Source organism: Opisthorchis viverrini, assembly GCF_000715545.1.
Source record: "Opisthorchis viverrini unplaced genomic scaffold opera_v5_406, whole genome shotgun sequence".
In the NCBI taxonomy this organism is placed as follows: domain Eukaryota; kingdom Metazoa; phylum Platyhelminthes; class Trematoda; order Opisthorchiida; family Opisthorchiidae; genus Opisthorchis; species Opisthorchis viverrini.
This window is the reverse complement of record NW_008752062.1, coordinates 307999-320761: the sequence shown is the minus strand read 5'-3', so window position 1 is coordinate 320761 and position 12763 is coordinate 307999. Positions and strand designations below refer to the sequence as shown.

Below are 12763 nucleotides of genomic sequence, written 5' to 3'. Positions count from 1 at the left end.
CAGATTTTCTTGTCTTCTGTGACTGTGAGTTCTTCTGCTCCTTGGGAGTATGAAAAAGAAACCATTCTGCACATGATACCAGTTTCTGGTGTCTTTGTTCCAATTCCCACATACTCAGTGCAAACTTGGGGTTGTGCTTACAACAATATGTCTCTCTGTAGTCGTCAAGTTGATGTATAAAGTCATTCATTCCTATTTTACTGGAAGCCAAAAAAACTAAACTCAGTCGTTCCGCGTGTTCGGGCACAAATCAACTGAAACAATAAGCAGCCTAGAGGAAGGATGAATTTTATGGATTGTAACACTTTATTCCGAGAAGTTATCGTTGTTGATGATTATGAGGTGGAGGAAGAGAAAAAGAATGACGAGGATGGGTGTGAAGCCATCTAAAAATTGATACTAGGTGTACGTTCGTACCTAGGTGATGACCAGATACTGGAGTCACTTGGACCGAGCTGGGCATGTGGTTGGGACATTTTGTTCGAACTTTAGAGACCGCGATGCAGATCGTTCAAGCCTGTATACGACCCACCGAGAATCCAGTTCCATCAACTTGTCTGACATTGACGTCCCTTGTGTATCTACATAACTGGTCGACCCTTACACCCACATCTTTTCAAAGAACAAGAGCTTGTACAAACTTTGTGTGTGAGTTCCAGTTAGCATCCACAGGAGACAAGTTTCACTCGTCGCCACTGCTGTCCTCAAGACTTGTAACCAGTTGCCGATCGATTGGCAAACAAGGAAAATCCACCTCGGTGCCTCAGCACCCTTCCCCGTTGGTATCAGTCCGAACACAGAAAAGGTTGCGGGTTGTTTATTTACGGTTGTGGGCTATTCACTGTTTCATTTTTTATGAGGGCGATGCTCGTAGACGCGCAGTCACTGAACACGCCACTTACAATCCAGGGAAAGGTACTGGAAGTTGTGGAGCGTTTCACGTATCTTGAACGTTGTATTAGCTCTGACTGTAGTATGACAGATGAGGTGAATGCACGAATTTGCAAGGCACGGGCCGCGTTTGCTGATTTGAGACACCTATGTCGTCAGAGTGGTTAATCCCTGAATCTGAATCGACGTGTGTATCAAGCTACAGTACGGGCTGTTTTGTTGTATGCCTGTGAGACTTGGCCTATTCAAGCACCGAACCTGAAGCGTCTTCAGGTGTTCGACAATCGTTGTCTCAGAACCATAGCTCGTGTGGGTTGGTGTCGGCGAATCCGTAACAAGGTAGTTGGAAAGCGCGTTATCGGTAGTGCAAGGGGTACTTCCATTGAAGAATGTGCTGAGCACTAGAAGCTGCGTTGGTTGAGACATGTGTTGCGTATACCAAACCATGGTTTGCCGAAGAGAGTGCTGTTTTCCATGCCCAATTCAGAGTGGCGTAAACAGAGAGGTGGCCAACCCTTGACTTGGCAGAGGAGCACGAAGGAGATCACGAAACGCTTGGGTGCTGTCGATGCTACTCGCCTTCCAGGATGGAGACCGCGTGATCCTCACTGTGCCCGGTTAGAGACACTACAAGTTATGGTTGCCAACCGATGTCTGTGGCGTTCTTGTAGTCAGTTTCTATCCAGATTGCCTGAGTGAATGTCTGGAGGTGTAGGCACCTCTAAATGGTGGTAGTGAGCTAGAACTACGTCGTTTTCCCGTCCGCCTTTTTCCTGTTCTTCACGATAAGGCTTTCAAATAAATCATGGTTGTACGGCAGTGAAGCATCGGTGTTGAACACTGATGTCATGCTGCCGATGGCGATGATGATGTTTAAACATGACCACGTATACCTGGTTACCATTGGAAATCACCCTACTGATAGGTATTGATTAGAAAAAAGCTTATTACTATAGATATCTGTGGCTGTAAACTACGTTATCTGCGTTTAATAACAGTGTTGAAACTTAGAGCTTGGTTGGTCACCGAAACAATATTTCTCTGAAGGACATTACTTATGAGCTTCAGACGTAATACACTACTAATACGACTGCTGAAAATTGTTCGACAATCCACGACCAGTTTTGCTATTCTCGGGGCTCATCAGGTAGGCGCGGGCCCTAAGTTTCCATCAATCGTATGTACCCATACTTGAACCCAAATTACACGAAATTAGCGAATAATCCATTTTCGAACCAATTTGGTTTTGCGAGAGACTCACTCACCCTGAATCTATTGTTTATGAGGCGCAGTCTTAGGTTCTACTTGAACCCTAATTGTACCAAATTCATGAAGTACGCGCGCTAGTACATACATATGGGGAACTCAATCCCAGCTGAGTATCTCGTTTAGGATATTCCTCATTTGAATGTGCTGCATAGCTGGTACGTTATTCGAGACATTGTGGGCTGCCCGGTGTTTTTAAGCACTCCTCTGAGCAGTGTTCCTTCCAGAAAAAATATTGTGCTTCTTGAGGTATCATAGCAACTAAAATTTGAGGCTGCTTTTGTGAAGCACATTTCGCTGAAGACTCTTGTAAATAAGAGATTCATGTTGAATTCAGTTGAGTGTTCTGTGAAGACCAAGCGAAACTTTCGAACGATAAATTTATTTACATGAGCAAGGAGCTGAGGAGGAACTCGAAATCACGATATATGCTTATCTTGCTGCCAGCCAGGTGACATCTGTTGTTTCACAGACTCTCAGAACTATTCGATTAGTTGCTGCGAGCCTGTCAAAGACTTTCACCACTAGCAATGAGCTCCATGACCGTAGTTCTCAACGGACAAGAGTTCGATGGAGTTCAGATTAGCGAAGCCTGCGAAACCTTCCAAGTTTGTTATGGAAATTGGTTATAGAGTAAGACAACTTCTCGGAATCGAAAGACCTTGGAAAATCTGCTGTTCCTCTTCGCAATTTCAGCACCACATTATACCGAGATTTCTGGTTTCGGTTGATGGCCTTTTCAAGCAAAGCTCTAACTGTTTCGCAGATGCGGACAGGCCGCTTCTAAAAAAATGGCAGCCGAGGGGGACATGATAAATCGTTCATACTGATGATGTCTTATTCACAAATCAGTATCGATCGATTTGTATAGGTTGAAGCAAACAGTACATGCCTTTTTAAATCAACCGCTTAGCATTACCAGATTAAACACATAGAAGGTGATCGAACCAATAGCTTGCACCAAACAACTTGCCGATCTAACAGCCGCGAGAATGTGATAAAAATTTTTGTAGAAGAACATTTTTTGCTGAACAGACAGGTTAAACTGAAACGGTTACGGAGTATATGCAGAGGTATGAAAAATAGATCATGGCTTTGTGAAGCACCGCTTCTTAGCGTGTAGGATCAAACAGTGCACAGTAGTCAACGTTTGTAGCTACAACACTAAACCAACAGCGGACCTGGGGATGATGCATCTAGGGCGTACAAATCCCATCAGACGTTTTTAGCAACGAGGCACTGAAGCTGACGATAACAAGTCGTTCTTGACTACCTCCATCAGCTATCTCATCCTGTGTTATTTACAACCTCGTCAACTCAACAAAAACTAACTAATTAACTATTTGTCATTGACGGGAGACTCACCTGGAACGCAGCTGAATGTGACGCACCTGGGTGATTTGTGTATCAGTTAGTACAATATTCGAGATATCGCAATATATTGTACAGACGTGATACACTACTCATTAGGTTATTCAAAGTTATCGGATAGTCCACCACCGGTTTCTTCCTTCTTGGGGCTCATCAGGTAGGCACAGTCCCCGCGTTTCCGTTGAACTTGTGTTCTACCTGAACCCAAATTGGGTAAAGTCCGACTTATTCAAACAACGGTGTGCCAATCTGGATTTTACGGGAGATTCACCTACACTTCAGCTGAATTTCTTGCCTATGTAATGTACTACTCATAAGGTTGCTGAAAATTCGTCGACAGCCTACGACCGGTTTCGCCCTTCTGCTTCGGGCTCATCTTGTAGGCACAGTCCCCGGGTTTCCTTCAACCTTATGTTCTACTTGAAACCAAATTGCACGAATTTAGCGAATACACACTCATTTGCAAACTAATTTGGTTTTTCGAGAGACTCACCTGGAACCCAGCGAGTTGTGAGTAGTGTACCATGGGTGTCAGTCACACTGCGGTTTCTGGAAGATGCTGCCTGCAGCGTTACTGATCACGAGGATGATGATGATAATGATGATGACGACGGACACGATAATGATGGATAGCCACTTCAACGGTAACTCATGCACCAGGCGATGGTGTCCTGCCACCTACATTATTTGTTGTTATTTAAGAAAAACTCGAGGCTGTAATAAAAATGGGATGTCGTACAGCTCCACATGTTCACTCAGACAACCTGCGAAGACAGCCTTTTGACACCGTTGCGTCAGCGCCCTACAAGCCCAAGGCTTACGGAATTTTAAGGGTCTTGAAAAGAACAGACTCACCTGGAACGGTGTGTCATGCGCTTACGCCAATTAATAATTACTCAGGTAAGTTGGATGCCACTAAAGCGCCGCCGACCATGATGCACTTTTCAAGTGTACGTTCATGCACCATGGATACTCATCCCGGTTGCCTGATTTGGGCTTTTGCTGCAAAACGTTAGATAAAGCTTGAAGAACAGGTTATTCCCATTCTTAAGAACACTGGGTGGAAGATCATTGGTACCGTAAGTTTGGCGCCGTTTGAATATGGTGATACACACATGTAGTTCCGCAGCTGAAGATGGTTCCCTATTCGTTGTCCGCATTTTCTTTACCTGCCGGTAGGTCAAGCCACCTGAAATATCTCCGAAACATTCTGTTTAGTGGTTCAAACAGTCTTACCTGATATACATTACAAAGCCACTCTGGTCTTTGGTGTTGCTTAGCTGAAGAAACGTTACCAAAACCTTGTTGAATGTTTTAGCCAGTTTCATTTCTTTGGCCGTCTGGATCAACTAGGGTCTCCGGGCTGCAGGTAGGCTCAGTTTTACGCAGCCTCTGATTGTTACACGAAAGAATATGCTTTTTGGCCTCCTGCAAACCCACAGCTCTGTGAGGGTCTTATTTTTTTGAGACGGTTGTCTGCGTTGTACCGCTAACTATAGTTCTGACACTGTGGATGGGCTGTGGAACCTTTCTTCCAACAGCTGTTAACGTTCGGACCCCAGTCATCAGCCAGTCTTTGGAGATGACACGCTTGTTTGATTTTAGGGTTGCTAAGCTTTCCAGTGGCGCCATTTACACAAACTACAGAAGTGCCAACATCATAATCACTGGACATGCGTGTGACCAGGATTGATACAGATAGTCCAGGATAAGCGATTGGCGGTGGACGACTTTCAATATCAGTAAATGACGCAAAGCGAACGCTCTACCAACACCTGGCCACTGCGCGCCGAGGACGTCAAAAGACTTTCAGTGTTTGACCATCGATGTCTTCGGAGCATTGCCCGAGTCTGGTGGGAACACCGGATAAGCACTGCTGAAGTTCGTCGAATGTTATTCGGACGAAATAACTCATCCTCGATAGATGAACTTATCATGCTGCATAAGTTGCGCTGGTTTGGCCACGTACTGAGTATGCCTGTCGACCGACTTCCTCGAAGGGCTCTTTTTGCACAACCATGTGGAGGGTGGAACAGAGCCAGAGGCGGTCAAACAATGACTTGGCAGCGAAGTATGAAAGCCATTACTAGGAAACTCAGCTGTGCTGGTCATTGCGTTCTTCCTGGATGGGGATCCCGAGACGGGCCATATCAATGGTTGGAGACATTGTCAGATCCGGCCCTGTCGCACCCTCAATGGCGCTCATGCATCCAAGCTATTGTCTTCAGTACATAGCTCCCTTCCCACCCACCCTCCTCCACTTAACAGTCCACCTACAGTGCTGTATTTACGCACTAATTTATCGGTTCCCGCCTCCAATGCGTAATTACCTACTCCACCTCCCCGAATCACCGGTGAACTAAACTGTGGCAGCTACAACTACTGTACGACAAGTACGCGGTTATTACAGCTGACAATGATGATGATGAAATGACGCAAATGTGGTGCATTTGGGTTGATGGCTGCTCTACCGGTGGTCACCGACTCTCACTATTCCAGAAGATTGGTACTGCAGAAAAGTGCATTAAAGGCAAAAATTCTTTTTTTTCCCCAGTGATTCTCAAGTTTAATTAAAGATGACCATACGGTGGAAGCTCAGCAGCGCGAATCCTATCTTCATACGTGTTTATATCACCACAGACTAAAGTGATACATTCTGGCTCACTGTAAAAGAACACCCAGCGCGTTGTAAAATCTGTCTTTGGCGGACTCAAAGCTGTGGTCCGTTTCGTAGTTATTAACAGTCTCAATCAACAGGAAAACTGAATTGATTTGCAAATGAGTGTATTTCTCGAAAACAGTCCGATTTGGGTTCAAGTAGAACTTAAGGTTGACGGAAACTCGGGGACTGCGCCTACCTGGTGAGCCCTAAGAAGGGTGAAACCGGTCGTGGGCTGTCAAAGAGTTTTCAGCAACCTTGTGAGTGGTTTCCTTTATGGAAATATACTGCGATATCTCGAATATCGTGCCAACTGAAACATGAGGTGGTCCGTGTGCAGCACATTCACTTGCAGAATATTATAACCGAGAGATTCAGTTGAGTCTCTCGTGAAAACCAAATTGATTCGTAAATTAGTGTATTTCTCGAAAGCGGACTCTCTTTATCGAAATTCTTTAACAGACACTGCCAAACTGAGAACGCTCAGGCCACTATTAACACGTATCCAGTCAAAGAAAGATGGTTTGTTGGGAGTCACCCCGTAGGGAATCCAGTATGTGACCAAGAACAGCTTGTTATCATACCAGCTTCGAAGTGCGAATAGTGTGGTTGGGGGAGGAGATACACAAAGTGTGACATCACCGTGTGGTTCTAAATGAGCAAACGGACGGTTGTATAGACTTTATCCTTTAAGGCGAGTAGAGCAAACAACTCAGAAGCCTGTGGCTATCACCATTCTCTTCTTTCCAGGACGCACTTTGTCGCTCTGTGCACGACTGTGAATCAGATCCTAGCTACAGCGTTGTTCTAGTCTCAAGAGTGCTTGGCAAGAATAGTCGAGTGTGCTTCATTCTGCTAAAATTGGTGGGAATGCTTGTTACATAACTTGAAACCCGTCTTCTGACTTTGGCTTCACCATCTGTTCACATTAACCGACTTCAGCGGTGTTTCTGAGGCACCTATTCAAGATGATCTAACCGTGGTTTTGTAGGGACCTCAAATCAGACTTTCTTTTGCCTATACAAGTCAGGTATGTTAGCAAACGTGATTGGGAATCTGTAGCCTCATTCGGAGTTAGATGCATCACCAAACGCTTCTGACATAGGCAAACTGATCCACAAACTTCAAGGTTTCACCTTAAATTTAGAAAGCACTGCGAGATTCTGTGCATTCTGAAGTATGATAAAGCCGAAATAAATCTGGTAGGTTTTTTGGAAGCACTTCAAAATTGATACAAACCTCAGGAAGCTGAACAACAATGAAACTAGGCGGGAAATTTTGATATCAATCGGTGGATTTATTGCTGGACAACGTTTCGCTTTTGACACAAGTTCTTCGTCAAACCAAGTGATTAGGTTAGGAGTTTGGTCAAGATTACAGCGGGAGGAGAGCCAATTAACCAGCTTAAGCTAAATCTCTGTGGGGTCACTCAAGGGATTTTGTTTGTTAGGGTGGATCACCGAGTGTTTAGCCGCTGGAGCAACCTACACGGATTCGGGTCCAGCTTAGTGTCTAGTTCCCTGACTCGGTTCACGTAATGATTCCCCCTTGAACGTGTTTGCACTTTTCGTCCGTCTGTGTGGATGAACTGGTGCTAGTTGTGAATAGGGAAGCTGTTACCCTTGGTCGGGCAGCGCTTTCCACCCCTCTGTATTTGCTAATGATTCTATGTGCACTGAAAATCATACAGTCACGTGTCAACTCGGCTTCCCATAGGCTCGGCAGTTCCACAACTAGGATTCTAGTTACGCTGTGATGGTCGACTATCAGCCGCTGTGGTATGAACCGTCTTAAGCCTAAACCGTTCTCCAGTTCTGTTTCAGGTCCTGTGTCTAATGCGTTATGCCATGACTGAGTCCTTGACCAGCGTTTGGTATTCTTCCGCATTCCTTGGTGCTTTGTTTATTCCCCGTTTATGCTTATGAATTCTGGCGTGCAATTTCCTGGCAGATTGTCTTATGTGAACCTTAGTGCGATCGCTGCAGTCAGTTTTATACATGCAATCCCTAGACCTTTCAACCGGAAGGGGATCTTTCAACTGCACCAAAACTGAGCGTGGCGTTTTTGCCTTCTGGAAAGCCACTTGAATGTTGGCTAAGTTCAGCAGTTTTCAAATAACCTCCAATGTTTTTGCTTTTTATTGAATGACTGCTGTGCCAATCCATTCCTTACTGGGTCTAGATACCGGAGCCAATATCCCTCTTAGTTGATGCCTAATCGAACGTACTGGATATCCATTTTCTTGAAGTAAGTTGGTGATCTCGATTTGAGCTACTGGTCGGAGGATCTCTTCTGTGCACAGTGCTCTGACTCGATGAAACGATACTGGCGTACACGGACTTTGGATATGCTGATGAGTGGCTTAAGACGTTTCCTGCGTCTGTTGGTTTCTGGTAAATAGTAGTTTTTAATTTCCGACCAGTCTTGTGTGTTATACAGTCCAGAAAGAAAACTGTGTCCGAGGTGGACTCTATTTCCATGCTAAACTTGATCTGAGGAGTTAAACTGTTCAGGTATTCGTGGAAGCTGTTCACGTTATCTCGCTCGATTACGATAAACGTGTCGTCAACATAACGCCAAAAGAACTTTCGGTGGAAAGTGATATCCAGCCAACGCAATTTGCTCGAAGTCCTCTGTATAAATATAGGGACAATACAAGTCCCATTGCTAGACCTTGTTCTTGTGAATAAACAGTTGTGGCAAAGACCAACTGATCGAGATTCAAGCAATTTTTTATGCCATCAACTATTTCATCGACCGAGAGCTGTGTCCGTTTCCCGAGTGTCGTGTCTGCCAGTAAAACAACCTCTTAGTTACCTTCAGAGCATCTGCCCTAGGGATGTTTGTGTACATTGAGATTACGTTAAAACTCACGAGGACTTCGTCCACCTCCAAATGAAGCCCTGTGATCACGACCGCGACCATGACGCCACATCTTGTGGGAATTCTCTGGATACCTTCTCATTCAAAGTTGACAAGATCTCGTGACACAGCGCGTCGAACTGCTCATTAACATGACAGAGTCAAAACGGAAGTCAAAAAACACCAAGATCTTATGTGTAACGTTGCTGTACACCCTGACAGAGTGTCAAGTGGAGTCGCAACTTTTTTATCTAGTTCTCCTTGCATACAAAATGTAGTGGACAAATACACTACTATCTGAGCTCTACCGGACTTGTCAGTATTACCGTAAGCACGGAATTAGGGCATGGGTCCAAAGGATGTATCGGTATGTGGAAAGTTCACATTAGAAAAAAACGGTCACCATGAACAGACGTTTTTCAAGAATTTCAGGGTCCAATGAATACTTTATCATATCGCGAGTCATTTTGGCAGGCTGCTTTAATACAACCTAGGTCACCCAGTTACCCAGTACCCTATGGTTTTAAGGTTGTTCAAGGTTTTCCGTTTGCAAGAAAAGTTTGACCGATTAGCATATCTCCTTTTTGATTTGCATTTCTTTGGTAAACAAGGGTTGTTCATGAACCAGTTCACGCGTGAACTGCAACGACAGAGCAAGAAAGCACGTGGTTACCAGTGTATCAGTAGCTCCATACTTTGCTTCTTCTACCTGATCATGTATGATCCAACACATAACGAATGAATGGTATGTCGACTTTGTCAGGCATGCAAAGTACAAGTTTCATGTCCGAGTAACACCGTCAACAACCAATCAGCGTAGGGCAGGAACCCCCGGGACAGGCAATCGATCGATGCAAAAGCAATATTTATAAATCTGATTCGATTGTCTCGGAACTGACGAGTAGAACTCAGTCGACAGGCGCAATTATAGGATTTCTGATTGACAACCGGTAAGCAGATGTGGTGGATAACTTGGGAATTTTTATTTAGTTTAACTGACCAGAAGTGAGCTTACATAGGTGATTTATGAACAAGGTGTTCCCCATGGTTGAATTGCGTAAGTACTTTTTTTAACCAGGCAGTAAACATACTGCCTGTGGCTCGGCCCAGTTGCCAAAATTGAATGAGTCACGGTAGCCTGTGACACATCACCCATATGACTGGTCATGTGATGTTGAGGCCTTCGCTCTCTGGTCCTCCTGTAAGTGACTGACACTCAGTACCGACAGACTGTTTGATACTCTGCTCAACGTCCAGTAAACTGAATCTTTTCCCTTGCACAGTGGTATGAATCGGCTTACTTTTATTGGAGATTTCGTCATGTAAGTGGAGCCATTCTGCGCTGGAAAGCTGAGAAAGTCTCCAAAACTGCTTCAGCCTGATTGGGAACCATCAGCAATGCGCGTCTCACGAAAACCCGCGAAGTATCGAACCCTCACGGCTGAAAGCCACGAGTGATCTTGGCTTTTCAACATCGATTGGCTTCGCTTACAACGAGAAATCACCATCGAAATTCGCAAATCTACTCACATTACTATGAGTCGGGTTAAATGAAGTCGGTAGCCAGTCGGTATGACCTCTTTTTAGGTTGGTGATCGAGATGAACAAAATCAATTGTTATACTGTTGTTATTGCGAAATTCTATCCACCTTCTATGTCAAATGGTTCCAGGATATGAAGGAATTGAATTTGTCTTTTAATTTCTGGGACTGCTCCCATCTAGACTTGGGCAACCCGGCAGCCCTCGTGCCTTCAGCTGGGCACAGCTGAACGACTATTTATTATGCTATTTGTACGGTTGACGAGATAGTTCAAGAACCGGGTTGAATAAAATCGGGGAACCTATTTTCAGGATGCTGATCGCATAGTCTCTGAGATTGTTAATGGATGGAAGCAATTCCGATAGTGCTCATATATGCATAACTCTCGTTTGAACAGTCATCCTGCTATCTTGGCTTGATTATTCTAGTAAGGCCATGCCAAAGGGGGACTCGATCTTCGCTCTCATTGAAGCTCAAAACCGTCGGATGTCTTTGAACGCGCGTGGTTCCAACCCCGGATATGTCACATGCGGACGGGCGTGTTAATTAACCTCCACTAGCGCACCCTAAACGCACCTGAATTTTCACGCCTAAACAGGCGAACGTGCTCACGCTTGAGCGGTGCGATTAGTATGCCCGACTCCTCGTATGTCGACCCAGTAACATACCTTGGATGTGTCGATCGATTGGTCCGCCTGTCAGGATTTTCCGATCAGACACTTGTGGGTGATTGCGCGATTTGTAGTGTTCACATTCGCAACACTCGTTTGAACGGCACATACGAAAAACTAAAGGGTTTATTATTAAAACTGGTTGAAACTCAGTTACAGGGCAAATATCAGATCAGCCAAGATTAACCGCGACTGACTGAAGTTCGACGGATGCATTCATGCTGTCCATTACTGTTTAGTTTTTATTTTATTTAGCAATAATAAGTAATCTATGATCGTTCAGCCCTAACACTCGGTGCCTATTGGCCAAGCAACCCGAAGGAAGTAAGAGAGCTCAGACACTGTCGAGGTATTCGAGATACCGAATCACTGACATTCAGTCAGTAACTTTGTGGTTTAAACACTGCATCATCTGGAGCTATCCACTGTTAATTTGGGAATCGCCTGAAAACTCTTTGTCAGCCCTATGAGTAGTGTGTCGCGCCTAGAAAATGTACTGCGATGTTTTGAAAACCGTCCCGACAGAGGCATTCTTAGTGCAGTGAATTCAGTTGAAGAATGTCATAGACCAACGATTAAGCTGGGATTCACTTTGGTCTACCCCCGTGAACATGAACCTGGCTTGCAAGTGAGCGAGTGTATTGAGCAAACTCTCCGATTTACTCAGTTCCATTTGGTACCCGCAGTTCACTCCGGTGCTCCATTAATTTATCAAGCATTCCAATCTCTTTATCAAGTAAAACCCCGATAATTACGACCCCCAAACGTGACAAAACAACAAGAAAGGACTCTTTAGGAAGGTGTTCACACTCTTCGGATTGGTATAATCTTCCCGACCAAGAAGAACAATCTTTTGGCTTCAACCTGCATGAAAACCAAGGGAAATTAGTAAAAAGGAACATTCAACAAGTGATCGTTGATGGTCACCTAATTTTTCTCTGGCTGGCAATTAGCCCAGAAAGCTGTTCAGGCATGAACTTATTGACTGGAATATCCATGGTCCCATCCTAACCTAGTCATATCGACTGCTCCTGTCTAGAATGGAATGGGCCCTGATGCTTTCTTCGGGTTATATGACACCTAAGCACCGAGAGGACGTCACAGCTGAAAGACTACTACTATTAGTAGTAGTGGTAGTAACATTCTCTAAAGTCACTCAACTTAAATTTGTGCTCGTCAGGTTGGGGATTGACTACACACAAAATTGTGTCAACTTTCTAAAAAGCGTTTTCCCCTAAAATGGCGACTTCTCCATCGGTTCCAGTTCAATGACATTTGGGACTGCTCAGACCACTTGTGTTTATGAAGTCTCGGAGAACTCGAATGGCCAAATCGACCTAGTCCATTCCAAGGACAACGGTGCTGAACACGAACCTACGAAGCGAGAACAATGGAAACGACGTTTTGACTTCTTGCTCGCCTGTGTGGGCATGTCGGTGGGGCTTGGCAACGTTTGGAGATTTCCATATTTGTGCTACAAAAATGGTGGAGGTGAGCTGGCA

The 12763-nt window shown here is 44.7% G+C and overlaps 1 protein-coding gene across 1 annotated transcript in view; it reads left to right on the top strand.

The window, feature by feature from the left end:
• The window catches only part of T265_10761 (hypothetical protein), a gene marked incomplete at both ends in the record, with an annotated part of 63979 nt that overhangs the window by 9072 nt on the left and 42144 nt on the right, over positions 1 to 12763 (top strand). The window contains one exon of the mRNA XM_009177227.1: positions 12526 to 12752. Within this exon, the coding sequence (XP_009175491.1) occupies positions 12530 to 12752 (223 nt within the window). The remainder of the gene's footprint in view (positions 1 to 12525; positions 12753 to 12763) is intronic.